At 38.1% G+C, this 17,954-nt stretch overlaps 1 protein-coding gene across 4 annotated transcripts in view; it reads right to left on the bottom strand.

Annotated features, from left to right (window-relative positions):
* LOC127618236 (synaptotagmin-16-like) overlaps positions 1–16,490 on the bottom strand; it is a 48,022-nt gene extending 31,532 nt beyond the window's left edge. Inside the window, exons 1-11 of one of the 4 annotated variants that reach the window (XM_052090588.1) lie at positions 16,199–16,490; positions 14,831–14,990; positions 12,015–12,155; positions 10,335–10,442; positions 7,002–7,151; positions 6,797–6,841; positions 6,591–6,653; positions 6,315–6,450; positions 6,164–6,238; positions 4,733–4,823; positions 1,416–3,198 (exon numbers count right to left, since the gene is read on the bottom strand). In XM_052090588.1, coding sequence (XP_051946548.1) covers positions 4,777–4,823; positions 6,164–6,238; positions 6,315–6,450; positions 6,591–6,653; positions 6,797–6,841; positions 7,002–7,151; positions 10,335–10,442; positions 12,015–12,155; positions 14,831–14,990; positions 16,199–16,329 — 1,056 coding nt within the window. In that variant the 5' untranslated portion in view covers positions 16,330–16,490 and the 3' untranslated portion in view covers positions 1,416–3,198; positions 4,733–4,776. Of the gene's footprint in view, positions 1–952; positions 1,097–1,415; positions 3,199–4,732; positions 4,824–6,163; positions 6,239–6,314; positions 6,451–6,590; positions 6,654–6,796; positions 6,842–7,001; positions 7,152–10,334; positions 10,443–12,014; positions 12,156–14,830; positions 14,991–16,198 lie in introns of those variants that run through there. The other 3 variants (XM_052090586.1, XM_052090589.1, XM_052090585.1) reach the window with 3 other exon arrangements.
* Between the last annotated feature and the right edge of the window lie 1,464 nt (positions 16,491–17,954).

Here is a 17,954-nt window from a genome sequence, read left to right as displayed (position 1 = left end):
AACTCGAAGTCATTAGAGCAATAATCTGTTGGTAAATGAACGGAGTCAATCAAAGACGACTACAGAATTTGTCAAATTAGTATTGGACATTGTCATGATGTGCACAAAACAAGAGATCTCCCATCAAGGCAGAGAAACTGATAAGCAAAGGTAGCCTAACCTTAAAAAAAAAAAAAATAAATCAAGTAAAGCCAATTTCATTTGTAAACCGTGTTTCACTATACACTTAGTGAGCTGCAAAAACACTGGCCACCCCTTATCTATTGTGGCCCACCCAAAAGTAATTTTCTGGCTACACCGCTGGGTTATGAGGGGTTTGAACTGGCTGTTTGAAACTAACTACTAGAGAGAAAAAAACATTTGTGTAATTGACAGAACCTTATTGTAACAACTAACCCGGTCTCCCCAACTGCAAAATACTTGGACACAATTAATTATTGGTGCGTTTAATGATTTATTAGACTCATTTAATTTAGAGTAGTTTGGTCCTCCATGGCCCGCTGGAGATCTAGTGGAACGTTCATTTGGAGAATGTTTGCGATTTGACATTAATACGGTATTTATTTTCACTAATCCATATGATTTTTTCACTCATTTGAAAAGCAATGAAACCAGTAGGTGATGAGATAAACACAACACACGTCCCTATATGCGCAAAGCAGCTATTACATAAAACGCTCCATTATATTCAGCATCCGAGTTTCTAATCATCAGGCTGAAATGTCAGTTCTAACTATTTAATGTAGAGAACAGATGAACCCTGAATGTTATGAAGGATGTGTTGTTGGCATCACATTTCTCAGCCCTGCGCAAAACCAGCAAATGAGCTTTAATAAATAAGCTGCTCATGTCCACAGACCATAACTATATTTTATCGGAAATCAATAAACCTTTCTAACTGGTATGATTACCGCTTTGTTTTTAATATTGTTTAATCCCAAGAAATACTTACTATCTGATGTCATGGTCGCGTGGAGTCAATCACACCCTCAACCAATATCTTCATGTCTCTAAAGCAACGCAACCAGTCCGACTGCGCTTATTACCACGTCTGTCCCTCACAAACCGGCTGTTGACGGGGAAAAGCCCACCGTGGGACTCTGCTGCTGGCTAGAATACACACGGGCATATTTACGAGAACGCGCTGCGCGCTCAGCTCATCTCTCGACCGCATGTCACTACACAGTGACCTCCCCTAATGCTCTGTCATAGCGTCAATGATGTGACGCTCAATCCATTACAGTTATACAAATATATTTGTAAAAATGTAATTGGCACAAAAAATGACACCTAATTTTGAGTCCAAAAACAAAAGCTGAAATAAGCAAAATCAGTTTGCAATAATCTTTTATTATTACGCCTTTAAAAATAAAAAAGTGACACATTTTTATTTTAAAATACTCTTAATATTAGAGAGATTTTGTCCACCAAAAGTCAGGTTAAGTGTTGTAACCAGCATACATAGTCACATGACAAAAAACATAAAAGATCTTTAGACCATCATGACCGTTTAAAACATTTTTTACTATTTTAATAGAAAAAGCTTATTTTGTTAAGGTCACATCGCACATGGAGTAACCATGTGTGAATCGTGTGAAGAAAAAAAAAATCATATTTGTAAAAATATTTTGTACCTTGTAAAGGTACTAATGGAATGAAGAAAGTAAGAACCGGCTTGACAATATTAAAAATATTTTAATGAAGAACTGAAACCAAAAAGACAAACACACAAAGTGTCAGACAGCTGCCCAAAAATCTCTCTCTCTGTCCCACTGCAATCTCCAGTCGTCCTTTATCCCTCTCAGAGGCTTGATTAGACTGATTAAGGGCCGGGTGTGTATCAGGGCCCCACCCTGTTACATGCCTTTAAAACATATTTGAATGTGCACCTTACGATCACTCACACATATTTAAGGAGCATGGAAAGTATTTTAATAGCTTTCACTTGGTTACACAAAATGACAAATGCTTTTTTTTTTTTTTTTTTCAAAAATGTATGAAACTAACATGGACAATGTGAAAGATGTTTGTTTGAAATCTTTGCAAATTTATTTTAAAAAAAAATGAAAAAAAAAAAATGAAAAAAAATCACATGTACATAAGTATTCAGAGCCTTTGTCATGACACTCAAAATTGAGCTCAGGTGCATCCTGTTTCCACTGATCATTCTTGAGATGTTTCTACAACTTGGAGTCCACCTGTAGTAAATTCAGTTGATTGGACATGATTTGGAAAGGTACACACCTGTCTATATAAGGTCCCACAGTTAACAGTGCATGTCAGAGCACAAACCAAGCCATAAAGTCCAAGGAATTGTCTGTTGACCTCCGAGACAGGATTGTATCGAGGCACAAATCTGGGGAAGGGTACAGAAAAATTTCTGCAGCATTGAAGGTACCAATGAGCACAGTGGCATCCATCATCCATAAATGGAAGCTTGGCACCACCGGGACTCTTCCTAGAGCACGTCCAGCCAAACTGAGCGATCGGGCGAGAAGGGCCTTAGTCACGGAGGTGACCATGAACCCGATGGTCACTCTGACAGAGCTCCAGCGTTTCTCTGTGGAGAGAGGAGAAACTTCCAGAAGAAAAACCATCTCTGCAGCACTCCACCTATGAGGCCTGTATGGTAGAGCGGCCAGACGGAAGCCACTCCTCAGTAAAAGGCACATGGCAGCCCATCTGGAGTTTGCCAAAAGGCACCTGAAGGACTCTCAGGCCATGAGAAACAAAATTCTCTGGTCTGATGAACAAAGATTGATCTCTTTGGCCTGAATGGCAAGCATCATGTCTGGAGGAAACCTCATCACCTGGCCAATACCATCCCTACAGTGAAGCACGGTGGTGGCAGCATCATGATGTGGGGATGTTTTTCAGCGGCAGGAACTGGGAGACTAGTCAGGATCAAGGGAAAGATTAATGCAGCAGTGTACAGAGACATCCTTGATGAAAACCTGCTCCAGAGCGGACTGGACCTCAGACTGGGGCGAAGGTTCATCTTCAACAGGACAATGACCCTTAGCACACAGCCAAGATAACAAAGGTGTGGCGACGGGACAACTCTGTGAATGTCCTTGAGTGGCCCAGCCAGAGCCCAGACTTGAACATTTCTGGAGAGATCTGAAAATGGCTGTGCACCGACGCTCCCCATCCAACCTGATGGAGCTTGAGAGGTCCTGCAAAGAAGAATGGGAGAAACTGCCAAAAATTAGGTGTGCCAAGCTTGTAGCATCATACAAAAAAAGACTTGAGGCTGTAATTGGTGCCAAAGGTGCTTCAACAAAGTATTGAGCAAAGGCTGTGAATACTTATGTACGTGTGATTATTTATTTTTTTTCCTCCGTTTTTTATTTTTTATAAATTTGCAAAGATTTAAAAAAAAAAAACTTCTTTCACGTTGTCATTATGGGGTATTGCTTGTAGAATTTTGAGAAAAATAATTAATTTAATCAATTTTGGAATAAGGCGGTAACATAACAAAATGTGGAAAAAGTGAAGCGCTGTGAATACTTTCCGGATGCACTGTAGGCCTGTTTTATCCTGTATATAAAACAGCATCCCAATCTAAGGCCTTTTCTGCCCAATTTTCTTTTTTTCTTTGTTCCACCATCTGACTTTGGTGGACAAAATTTGTGTATATACTGTGTGTGTGTGAACAGTTTAAATATATAAAACAAATTTAAATCCATATGCTTAAGTTTAATATTAGTTTTGTAGACAAAAATATAATTGTGCCACCATATTAATTTATTTCAATATAAAACAAAAACCAGTAAGTGCCCAGCATATACAGTGCATCTGGAAAGTATTCACAGCGCTTCACCTTTTCCACATTTTGTTATGTTACAGCCGTATTTTCCTCAAACTTCTACAAACAATACCCCATAATGACAACGTGAAAGAAGTTTGTTTGAAATCTTTGCAAACTGAATATGTTCCGGATGCACTGTAGATGGGAACTCCAATACTGTTTAAAAAGCAAGAAGTTGGTAGAGAAAATGTCAAGAGTAACTTTTCTGCAAATTGTAGGCAAAAGGTGACTACTAAATTTTTGTTTTGAATTATTTGGGATTTTATTAGTCACAACATAATTCCCATATTTCCATTTCTATTATTCCATAGTTTGACTTAACTATTATTCTAAAATGTGAAAAAAAAAAAAAGGAATGAGTAAGTGACCCTAAACTTTTGCACTGTAGTGTGTGTGTGTATATATATATATATATATATATATACATATATATATATACACATACATACACGCATGCACACACAAGTTTATATAATCTATATTATAAACTTATAAAAGTTTATATATATAATCTGCTAAAATTGCTGATGTTTCCAGGTTTTCAATAAGTGAACCAAGTATTAACATTTCTTTTATCTTGCAGCTTACTATGACAGCAATATTTGTAATTAACTGTGGTCACAAATGCAGTAAAACATAAGTCTAAAATGAAACTTAAATACTCTTAACTTTTTTGCAGATGTATGATATTTTGATGCAAAATACACATTTAATCATTAAACAGCAACCTTAATAACACGTAACAGATGTGTTCAAAACATGCAGTAACAGCATAATGAGCATATAAAAGCTTCTCACGCTTAAGAGTAGCAAACTTGGTTATGCCTAAAAGTTCAGTACATGAAACAAAACAAATAAATGCCCGAAACTGTAGATCCAGGCACAAATCACACTAACATCTCAGCACGATGGGCAGCTCACCAGTCATGGCCAGTCCAGCGGGTGATGTTTTATGCTACGTGGTGTCACTCTCTTTCTTCAGCATTCCAGTTGAATTTTCTCTTCTTTTTTCCTGAGTAATTGAAATGCAGAGTCATACATGGGACTAACATTGTAGATCACTAACTAGGGGTATTGAAAGTACTTTAAATAAATTGCCTTATCTTGGCATTTATTAATGTAATCTACCAGTCAAAATATCAAAACTGTGCATAATTGGAACATAACAAGACTAATGCCATTAATATCAATGTTTTCAATATTATTTGAACTATTGCTTGTAATTTATCTCTTTGCCGTTAGCAGCCAAGCACTGAAAGTGCGTAGACACCTATTGTTATCGTTAGGGTTCTTTTTATTCTTCTTCTTCTTCTGCCATTGAGTCTATGGCAGAACCGTATGCAGAAAAGTTGTGAAATTTGGCAAACAGATAGAGGACAGCCTGAAAATTAACTGGAGAAAAGTCTCTAACTAAAACCCTCTAGTGCCACCAACTGACCAAAGTTTCACATGTTTATGCTAATAACTTTTGAACCATAAGCGCTTGAATCAAAATAAAAAAATGTATACCAAATTTTCATAAAATGCTAATAACTTTTGATTACTTTGTGCTATTGTCATGAAATCAGTCTTGGTAGATTCCGTGGGTCATGCCGAGAACCTGGATACCAATTATGCCATGACCAATCGAAAATCCTGTCCGCCATTTTGAAATCCTTAATCAAACTCCTCCTAGAGTTTGTCATATTTTAACCAAAACCGAATCAGACCACCTTCAGACCATGCAGACAAAACTTTATGGATTTCGTGTTGATGGACCAAACTGTTATCATTTAACACAATGAATTTGATGGCATGGTGCCAGAATGCTTTTCAGGCTCTATCTCGACAATGCTTTAGCTTATTGACATGAAACTCTGTGTCATCATGACCGCACCATTTCAATTTGGTGACAGCGCCACCTATTGGTCAAAAGTAATATGTTTTTAAGTCCCATTGCAACTGACAACATTCATAGTTTTTCAACCATATTGCAATATTTACTTATTTTTTGCCATTGTTGTGCCTAATAATGGATGATCAACTTGGCCCCCTAATTGCTGCTCGCAGCTATATTTTATTTGATTACTAACTGTGAACTTGAAAAATTACTTGGAAAACTTGACTGAGAAATACATTTTAATGTTAATTTGTCTTTAAATGTTAATATTAATATTGATAATTAAAAACATTTAAATAATGGAGTGTGTTCAATAGAGTACTTGTTTTTGCGGTTATTAAATTTGTATTGTGACATATACATTATATATAATAATATTTGGTACTGTGATCATCCATCACTCTGATTGGTCAACATGACCTAATGACACACTCTGCTTGGTCAGAATGACCTCCTCGCTTTTGTTTGCTTACCTGTGGCACTCTCCTCTTTCACTGCACTCAAACACCACAGCCGTGTGGCTTTCGTCAACCCCTCACTCTTGTTTCCTACCAAACAGAAAAGGTAGCAATCAATGGTAACAAACTGTAACTCTGTGAATTTAATTGGGTGGGCAGAACTAACCTTGAATATTTAAGAGTATTTGGGTCCGCATTTTAAGTGATGGGGTTTTCTTATTTTTTGGTGATGTTTTACATGCAAGGTCAGCGTCAGCTGCTGGGACCAACAGTGCCTGTCTGTGACGCCGGGATTTGGAGGCCTACAACAGAAATTATGGAACATGATGACAAAACAACTGAAATTAAAGCTGTCACGAACTGAGAAAATACGTCTACAGTTATTTAAATAAAACAATTTTAACCCAAAAATTCCTTTTTTGTAAGAAATAGTTTTATTCACCTCCATAACCTGTCCATAAGATTTAGATTTGATTGACGCTAACAGCTGGGCTCTGTGGGAACTCTGTGGGGGGAGGGGGGAAACAGAGTTATTGAGCAACACCCCCCTCTAGGAAAACAGTTTCCTGCAACAAAACAAGCTGCAGTAGGGGAAGAAAACACATGATATGAATTAAAGAAACAAGTGAAAGTAAAAACATCTCTAACTTCTTCATTTGAAGGACCCTCTCCAGCATCCTGCTTCTCAAAGTCCTGAGAAAAAGAGATCAATGCAGCATCGGTCACCCAGAAAAAACACACATATGGAACAAACATTCCAGAAATATGCAAAAAACTAAGCACCATCATTGAAATAGTTAACCACACACACACACACACACACACACACACACACACAAACAAATAAACCTACTGCATGATTCTTCTGCCAGTTGGAATGGGTGAGGAGGGCGCAGCTTAGTTTAGGAACCAGGTTTTGTTGGACAAGGTTGAGGTTTGGATCTGGTTCTGTGAAAACGTCTTTCTTCAGATTCTCATAATGCTCGTGAACATTGGAAAGTTCCTGGGAATCATTTTCCCATTTACAAGAAGTAAAACACAGATATATCGATTAACCACGTGATATTTGGCAATTTTGAAAGTATGCACCACTTGGCCAATTATCAGAAGTGCAATAACACATTTATAATACAGAGCTACCCTGCTCTTTATTGGCATCATTTATTGAAAAACCCATATCAGTCAACCCCTATTTATAAGCAACTCTTGGTTAATGGTTTTATTCATGGTAGAAAAAAAAATAAAAAAAAACACTGACAATTACAAACTTGGATGCTGTTTTGCAGGCTGATCCTTTAATTTCTCTGTTTTGTTACTGGCAAAACTAATCCACAACCACCAAACCTGAACTCAGTTTTACCCTTTACATGTGACTCCTATCATTACATGAATGATCCTCCCACTCTAGGAGGTAAACTACCGCACAAGGTAGTCTGTAATACAAGCATTAAAATGATTTGTTTTTCAAATGATGCCTTATAGTAAAATACTTTCTGTATCATAACAGCAGTGTGTTGAGTTATAGAGCGAAAAATCAGTGTTTATAAAATAATTATCACCCACTGTACTCGTGATTTGTGTGAAAGAAAATAAAATGCACAGATGTTGTAGAGCGTCTAGTGTTCATTTCACCAGGAAACTGTGACTGAAACATAAAAAGCAGCACGTTTGCAAAAATATAGTTATATTAACGTTCATTCTATGAGACTAAGTGGAACTTTACATGTTTTTTGTGTGTGTGTGTGTACATATATATATATATATATATATATATATAGGGGCAGTGGTGGCTCAGTGGTTGAGGCTCAGGGTTACTGACCAGAAGGACAGGGGTTCAAGCCCCAGCACCACCAAGATGCCACTGTTGGGCTCTTGAGCAAGGCCCTTAACCCTATCTGCTCCAGGGGCGCCGCATCATGGCTGACCCTGCACTCTGACCCCAGCTTAGCTGGGATATGTGAAAACTAATAAATTTCACTGTATATATGCAAAAAACTGTGTGTATAATGTGTGACCACAATAAAGGATTCTTCTTCATATATATATATATATATATATATATATATATGAAGAAGAAGAAGAATCCTAATATATATATATACAGTGAGGAAAATAAGTATTTGAACACCCTGCTATTTTGCAAGTTCTCCCACTTGGAATTCATGGAGGGGTCTGAAATTGTCATCGTAGGTGCATGTCCACTGTGAGAGACATAATCTAAAACAAAAATCCAGAAATCACAATGTATGATTTTTTAACTATTTATTTGTATGATACAGCTGCAAATAAGTATTTGAACACCTGTCTATCAGCTAGAATTCTGACCCTCAAAGACCTGTTAGTCTGCCTTTAAAATGTTCACCTCCACTCCATTTATTATCCTAAATTAGATGCACCTGTTTGAGGTCGATAGCTGCATAAAGACACCTGTCCACCCCATACAATCAGTAAGAATACAACTACTAACATGGCCAAGACCAAAGAGCTGTCCGAAGACACTAGAGACAAAATTGTACACCTCCACAAGGCTGGAAAGGGCTACGGGAAATTGCCAAGCAGCTTGGTGAAAAAAGGTCCACTGTTGGAGCAATCATTAGAAAATGGAAGAAGCTAAACATGACTGTCAATCTCCCTCGGACTGGGGCTCCATGCAAGATCTCACCTCGTGGGGTCTCAATGATCCTAAGAAAGGTGAGAAATCAGCCCAGAACTACACGGGAGGAGCTGGTCAATGACCTGAAAAGAGCTGGGACCACCGTTTCCAAGGTTACTGTTGGTAATACACTAAGACGTCATGGTTTGAAATCATGCATGGCACGGAAGGTTCCCCTGCTTAAACCAGCACATGTCAAGGCCCGTCTTAAGTTTGCCAATGACCATTTGGATGATCCAGAGGAGTCATGGGAGAAAGTTATGTGGTCAGATGAGACCAAAAGAGAACTTTTGGTCATAATTCCACTAACCGTGTTTGGAGGAAGAAGAATGATGAGTACCATCCCAAGAACACCATCCCTACTGTGAAGCATGGGGGTGGTAGCATCATGCTTTGGGGGTGTTTTTCTGCACATGGGACAGGGCGACTGCACTGTATTAAGGAGAGGATGACCGGGGCCATGTATTGCGAGATTTTGGGGAACAACCTCCTTCCCTCAGTTAGAGCATTGAAGATGGGTCGAGGCTGGGTCTTCCAACATGACAATGACCCGAAGCACACAGCCAGGATAACCAAGGAGTGGCTCTGTAAGAAGCATATCAAGGTTCTGGCGTGGCCTAGCCAGTCTCCAGACCTAAACCCAATAGAGAATCTTTGGAGGGAGCTCAAACTCCGTGTTTCTCAGTGACAGCCCAGAAGCCTGACTGATCTAGAGAAGATCTGTGTGGAGGAGTGGGCCAAAATCCCTCCTGCAGTGTGTGCAAACCTGGTGAAAAACTACAGGAAACGTTTGACCTCTGTAATTGCAAACAAAGGCTACTGTACCAAATATTAACATTGATTTTCTCAGGTGTTCAAATACTTATTTGCAGCTGTATCATACAAATAAATAGTTAAAAAATCATACATTGTGATTTCTGGATTTTTTTTTAGATTATGTCTCTCACAGTGGACATGCACCTACGATGACAATTTCAGACCCCTCCATGATTTCTAAGTGGGAGAACTTGCAAAATAGCAGGGTGTTCAAATATTTGTTTTCCTCACTGTATATATATATATATATATATATATATATATATATATATTTATATATATATATGTGTGTGTTTGTATTTAACATGTATAATGTTTACATCCTGTGCCTATACTTTTGAAACAATGTGTATTTTAGTGTTTACGGATCAGCCCTTTCACTTCCATTGTACAAAATGCCTTTTTTTTTTTTTTTTTTTAATAAATGAGAAGAAATTATCTTTTGTAGAAATCAACATTATGCTGCAAAAGCTTATAATTGATCTTAACTTTTACCGAACCCAGAATATTTCTTTACACCTGACTGATGTTTAGCGTCTCAGTTATAATAGATTTGGCAAAACTTTGACGCATTCAAAAACATATTTGAGAAAAATGAATACTGGAGGCGATGCATTTGGGTTTAACTTGGGTATAAATGATCCCTAACTTATATGTCTGAGAAAAGCTAAACAACCATATAGCGTTTGACCCTGTTATGTTGCCATGGGGACTAACCTCTAGCATGTCTGTAGTGGCAAAATCCTGAGGTCGTGATGGTGGATCAACAAACTCTTCACATAATTTCCTTCCCCTTCCATCTTCCCTCCTCATCCTGCAAAAGAGCTGTGAAAACAAAGAATTAGGAGTAACATGGGCCAGAGTTTGGAGCCAGAAAACATTGGACAAACACACAGCACAGGAAATACACAACTCATTGGCCACGTTTACAGGCAACCAAATAATACATTTAGAATCCAACTGAAAGCTCAACATTGAAAAGCAGAATTGAAAAGCCTTCATGTAAACACAAAAATGATCCAATTGAGCTGAATCCGAATGAGAGAACACAAATATTAGCCATGTAAACGTTTGAATCCGACTAATTTCTCACTTGTATTCTGAATACGACTGAGATGTGGTGCGCATATATATATTTTTATACATAATACTCTTCACGTGTGCCTACAAAGCAATTACAAACGCATTATTAAGGGTATGTGGGCTCGCACTGAATATTCTGCAGGGCACCTATGTTCTTTCGTGACATCACAAAGCAAAACAGAACATTGTAGAATTCATAATAGGGACTTTAAGCAGTAGGTGCGGTTATGGCATCCTGTGATCCATTGCGTGTACGCGACTTCACTCACTTCCTGATGTCGAAACTATAATTTCTAAAGCATCTCTTCTTTGCCATAGTGACAGTCGATCGCACATGACAGATTAGGAAATTAATTGTTAGATTATGTTTTACAAGATATGATGCAAAGTGAACACCGTAAATAACCTAAACATCCTCCACAAAATGTATGTTAAATTACACACGGTTATAGGCTTTGAATTTTAAAAAAAACTCACAAATATCGGTAGTCTATTAATAATAATATCTAGGTTTCAGATATAGGCTATTTTATTGTACAAGAGTAAAACACTTCTTCTGACAGTTATTTAACCCTGCAAGCATCCCTTCTCTTGCTGTTATAAATAGCCTACCTTTTTTTTCCTCCTTAAATGATTAAATGCTCCATTCTGCCATCATTATTGCTTAGTGATTTTTGTGTAGTTTCCCCATCTGCTGATGTTGTTTAAAGTCTCTATTATTTTGTATCCATTCCACATCTGTAAACAAGGTAAAGTTTGTTTGCCGAGTAGAGTGTGTTACATAAGGAGAAAGCTTTTCTGGCACGTTTTTTTTTAGACATCTCAACAAAGCAAAAACACCAATTACAGACTTTGATGCCATTCTCACTTTCTCAACCTTTCTCCGCTTTTTCAGAACACAACAAATGATGCTCTTTGCATGCACAGAAGTTTGGTTTGGAATACATGTAATGCACATGTAAACGTGTGCAAAGTTTAGGGGACATATAAACAGTACATTCGGAATCTGCAATTGTATTGAATTTATTTGGATTGACAAAAAATAGTGCATGTAAACATAGCCAATGTGTTTTAATGGAAACCCACAGCTTCATGATTCTGTAATGTGTCGAACCACCAACCCTGCGATTAGTGGCCGACCCACCTGAGCCACAGCCACCCACGTACTAAAAACAAAAAGTACCAGGTACCATCCACAGTGGAAAACCTCCAAAAAGTGAGTCGATCCGTACTGTGTAGTGGAAAAGCCCCATTAGTTGGGTCATTGTGTTTGCAAGCAGTTTAGATGCATGATTATCTGGCTGATTGACCTACCACTGTTGGCATGGCCGTGAAGTGGAAAGCTTTTTCTGACAAGAGTTTTCTGAGGATATAAACCACATCATAATGCAGAGCGTTCACTGCATCCTGCTGGAACTGCATAACATCCTGCCAGTCCTTCAGAGCCACGCGGATCTACACAGCAGAACATTGACCACACCAGACAACAGGTTTTAAATAGCTTTCAATCAATTGCAACAATTTACATTACATTTTGACTACAGGGGCATTCTCCCCAGAGCAACCTAATTTTAGAATGGTTCACCAAACAAGGTTGGTAATTGTTTACACTGTCATTGCAAACCTGTATGCTGTTAATTTTAATATGGAATGCAAAAGAAGAATTTTAGCAATCTTTCCATAAAGGGGGCCTGGGTAGCTCAGAGAGTATTGATGCTGACTACCACCACTGGAGTGGCGAGTTCAAATCCAGGGCATGCTGAGTGACTTCAGCCAGGTCTCTTAAGCAACCAAATTGGGCTGGTTGCTAAGGAGGGTAGAGTCACATGGGGTAACATCCTCATGGTCGCTATAATGTGTGGTTCTCGCTCTCGGTGGGGCACGTGGGGAGTTATACGTGGATGCCGCAGAAAATAGCATGGACCTCCACTCGTGCAAATGGACTCAACAAGCCATGTGAAAAGATGCACGGATTGACGGTCTCAGTTGCAGAGGCAACTGATATTCGTCCTCCACCATCCGGATAGGATGGAGTAATTATGCCACCGCTTGAGCATTCCAAATTTGGGAGGAAAAAAAAAAAAAGATTCTTTCCATAAAAGTAGTCCATACCACTCGCGCACTTTATTCAAAGTCTTCTGAAGCTATACAATAGCTTTCTGTGAAGCACAGACTGAAATGTATGTTGTTATTCACTGAAAATCTTGCCGTCTCTGGAGTTACAAGACATGTAATCGACAAGAAATCAAAATGTGGACGCAAACAGGATTTGAGAGCTTCTGTGGAGGGGAAGATTGTCAGTGATGCATATGAAGAAAAACAATTTGGGTCTGTTCCTCACACAAAACTATACTATATGTATAACTTCTGAAGACTTGGAAAATAGTGCACGATAGAGGTGAAAAAAATTTAGCGATACATGATTTGCGAATCTATAATGCTTATTCCATTGTTTACATACAGTCTGTTTGTGAGTGCGTTTTCATCATGCCATTATGTTTCATTATTTTATCTTTTATTCATATCAGATCTATAATGCATGTAACATTAGTAGCCTAATATTTTTCTGTTTATATTTTTCAAGTCTGTGCTGTCTGAATTAAGAATGTTCAGAAAAAACCTTTGAATATTTTCTGCATGTTTTTGAAAATAATTATAAATTGTTCTAGTATAATCGGATCGAATTAAATTGTGACTAAATTTCAGATTTCAATATGCATCATAAGGATCAGTAATTGATTCAGTAGTTAGTGCAAATATTTACACCACTAGTGCATGGGTTACATGTGCTACTATTTTTGTGTGTCCTGTTGTGAGCTGACATTGTATGAAAAGAAGAGCTCCATGAAGACTCTGCATTCCATAGAGAAAATAACAGCATTTGGGGTTTGGAGCGTAATTAAGTCTGGCAGCCAAATGTTTGTAATAATGTACAGATTTTGCTGTTTCAGAAGGAAATTGGCATTTTAATTCACCAAAGTGGCATTCAACTGATCACGAAGTATAGCCAAGACATTTACTTATGTAAAAAAACAGCACCATCACTATTTGAAAAAAGTAATTATTGATAAAATCTAGACAGGCCCCATTTCCAGCAGCCATTACTCCAACATATTATCCTGGAGTAATCATGCTAAATCGGTGCTAGAAAATCAATTGCCATTATATCAAACACAGTTGAAAGTATCATTGTCTTTGTGCTTGTTTTTGAGTTGCAACAGTAAGCAATAGACTGGCATGTCTTAAGGTCGATAATAGGTCAAAAATGGCAAAAAAGAAACAGCTTTCTCTAGAAACTCGTCAGTCAATCATTGTTTACAGGAATGAAGGCTATACAATGCTTGAAAAATAAGGATTTCATACAAAGGTGTACAATACAGTCTTCAAAGACAAAGGACAACTGGCTCTAACTAGGACAGAAAGAGATGTGGAAGACCAGATATTCAACTAAACAAGAGGATAAGTACATGAGAGTCTCTAGTTTGAGAAAGACACCTCACATGTCCTCAGCTGACAGCTTCATTGAATTCTACCTATTCATTACATGTCATGCACAACAGGAAAGAGAAGACAGGCCATGGGGAAGAATTGCAAAGAAAAAGCCACTTATGAAACAGAAAAAAAAAAAGAAAAAAAAAGGTTAGAGTAGGCAAAGAAACAGACATTGGACAACAGATAATTGGAAAAGAGAGTTGAGAGAATCTGCAAAGCTGTTATTGCTGCACATGGAGGATTTTTTGATGAGAACTCTTTAGAAGTAGTTTAAGAAGTTCTGAACGTTTTTGTTTTTTAAATTGTAATAGTAATTTTTCAAGTTATTAATGTTCTGACTATACATTGTGATCAGTTGAATGCCACTTTGGTGAATAAACGTACATAGTTCATTCCATAAGAGCAAAATCTGTACATTATTCCAAACTTTAGGCCAACAGTATGTAATTATTTCATTTTTAGGTGAACTATACATCTGTGTCATGCTAATGAACATGGAGTGTGACAGCTAGTGATGTAATGATCAACCCTAGAGGGGTTTAAACTCACACAGAATACTTCAAAATGATCTAAACTGAAACGCTCAAACAAAATAGCGATGGCACAGAACGACTGTTTAATGTTGCGTGACAGCACACCTTTTCTTTGGGAGTGCATAGCTGTGTGTTGAAGAGCCCGTAGAGCAGATAAAGTCCACCCACTTTGATCTGGAAGGTGTAAGGAGGAAAAAGGTATGGAGATACCACAGACAGCACCATCCGAGCAAAGTCTCTTCTCTCTTTCGGCTCCGGTTTACTGCTGCAAATAGTCAGAGGAATGTGCAATTTAGATGATTACATAAAATCGTTACTGGCATCTGTATGAATGAGTTTAGATCAGACATGGGCAACATACGGCCTGCGGGCCTGATCAGGCTCTCCACATGGTTTCATATATCGGCTCATATATCGTAAAAGTGGGGTTTTTTTTTTCATTGTATATTTCAGATAACTTGCATTGGGACCTAACGCATCTCCACAAGCATTTAACATGCTCAGGGTTGCCAGATAAGAGAGGCAACACCCCCAGTTTGAGATTTATACTTGAGCAACTTGGAAATAGTCTGCCTAATGTTATACTTATTTTGTGGAATCTGGCAACCATGCACTTGAGTGTGCTCTTCCTAACTCTCACTTTCCCCTTTGAACAAGCTTAGCGATCTGTAGTGCAATACTCTGCTCAAGGAAAAGAGTTATATGGCCACTCTGTGTCCATTCTTGAGGCTGCTTGTGATGTTTGGTGCTACTTTTCAGGTAAAACTTCTCAGTGATTAAATAAAAAATCTCGGCATCATTGATATGCAAGCAAACGCAAGCCAGAGACGAATATGTATATGCATTTTATATTTGTGCAATTTAGAAATGTTGAAGTCCCTTCACACCAGTATGTTAATCTAACTCTTGCAGTAATTAATGATTATAGTCATGCAGCCTGTTTTATTCAGTTGTGTGCTGAAAGTCAAATCATCAAGGAGACCCACTTTTAGCATGTAAATGGGTAATGTTTTAGAAAAAAATAAGTAAACTCGCCGCTTTGCGACAAACATTAAAAGTTCTAATCTATACATTTCAATTTTTTTATTTAATAAAACAGACCCCTGATGTAGAGATTGTTAAAATAAATAATAAATGAACAGGGAAGAAGAGATGGTAAAATACATGTATAAGCTCAGCCTTTAATCATTTTTTTTTATGCCTGATAGAAAGGTATCTCTACCTTTGTAGAGCAATACAATATTTTAGGCAATTGCAGAATAGTCTCACTAGTCACAGATACACTTCAGAAAATTGAGTACACAACTATTTCTGGGCTTAAAAGAAACAAAAACCAAATCAATGCAGAACATTGCATCTCAAAAGGAATACAATGTGGCCCCCTATGGACTACTTAAATCCCGATGTGGCCCACCCCTGGTTTAGATCTTTTATATCTTTCGGTGCTTCAAAATGCAAAACATTTAAACTCACTGGAAGATGCTGCTGAAGTCCATGTCTTTCCAGACAGCAAGAAACTGCTCGTAGCGAACCGACTCGGACGCCTGAAAACGACCCAGTAGCTCTTCACAGTCTGCTATTATCGGTACCCTGTAATGATCCATTCTCGCTCTTAATTACGACCACGGAAAGTTAACTGCTAAACTGTAACATTTATAAATTGAGTTTAAAAATCATAAAATCACTATAAAAGCAAAATAAACTCTGTTGAAACTATTAAAAATCTCTAAAATACGTAACGACAGCACCCAACGTGGTTTATGCTTCTTCCTCGTACTCGCTACTGGCTGGTGAAAAACTTCAGCTACTGCCACCTAGTGGTTTGGCTGTATGAAGAGTGTCATTGGATCCCACCAGACGTAGACGGGTTTGAATGGGAGGGTACGCCCAACGGTCAACAGATGTGGAAAGAAAGTCCTGCCCTAAAAGTAAAAAAGCTAATGACATTTAAATAGAGACATCTCCTGTCAATCATCTAGAAAACGAGCATGCGCATTAGCTATGAAAGCCAGGATTCTTTTTTATAGAGTGATCTGAGGGACACCAGTATTGTAAGATTTTACTTTCTTATTGGAAATATGTTGTTTTATCATAATCTTGACCAACCGTTTTGGAGATTTCGGTCTTTACATAGGAAATAGCTGCCCTGGAGCGTTCCAAAGCTGGCCGCAGACTGGCCTGACTAGCTAAAAACACCAATAGTATGTTCTTGCAATACTGGAGGCTGCAGTTTCAGGACCACAGTCCTAGGACCCTGTTGTTTTTTTTTTGTTTGTTTTTTGTTTTTTTGCGACAGCGCCACCTTGCGAATTGGAAGATCGCATTTCTAGGACCCAAGTTTTGGAGGACCGAAAAAAGTCCAACCAAGGCAGTAGTTCCACCAAATACTAACTACTTATAGTTTTAAAGCTTTATTACACCCAAATAATACTTTCAAGTTGGTTGCTAAGAGCTGCATGTTGAGCAATTTGTGTGACTAATTAGCACAATTAACTCATCAAGTAAAATAAAGAAGGAATCATATGCAATGGCCTTTTCCATCACTAGATCTCAATCACATATTTTAAAGTACAGAGGCAAGACACAAGGATGACTCTGGGGGCAGATTCAAGATTGTGTATATTTTATAAAATAATACATAATAACAATTGAACACACACACAAAAACCCATTTGTTCATCAGCTGCCACGTGGACAGAACTTCACCGACTACTGAAAGAGAGAAAGACAGTGAGAGAGAGAGAGAGAGAGAGAGAGAGAGAGAGAGAGAGAGAGAGAGAGAGAGAGAAGTTAATTAAATAAGGAACACATAATTGAATATTTGTAATTGTCATTTTAAATTTCATATTAAAAAGAGCTTAGTGACCATAGAGCACGCACACACACGTACGCGCACTCACACACACAATTATACTAAACATATATATACATGGGTCTGTCCACAAGCAGCACACAGTAAAGTATACAGTAGGGTTTGAAAGTACAGGAGCAGGAACATGCACAAACACATAATATTGTTAGGCATTCCTATGGAAACAGAACACCACAGATTAACTGCACTTCATCCGTGAAGTTCAGTTGCAATAGTGTTCAATGCAGTACTAACTTCAGATAAGCAAAAAGGATGTCCTGTTGTTTTTCACTGTCGAGGTAGACAGGCACCCGGGAAGAGGACACCACTTTGAAGGCTTCCCATTGAGTACACCATATGGGCAAATTATATTGCCAC

This window comes from Xyrauchen texanus, chromosome 24, assembly GCF_025860055.1.
Source record: "Xyrauchen texanus isolate HMW12.3.18 chromosome 24, RBS_HiC_50CHRs, whole genome shotgun sequence".
Classification (NCBI taxonomy): domain Eukaryota; kingdom Metazoa; phylum Chordata; class Actinopteri; order Cypriniformes; family Catostomidae; genus Xyrauchen; species Xyrauchen texanus.
Note: the sequence above shows the minus strand (reverse complement) of the source record. Positions and strands in the feature narration are given on the sequence as shown.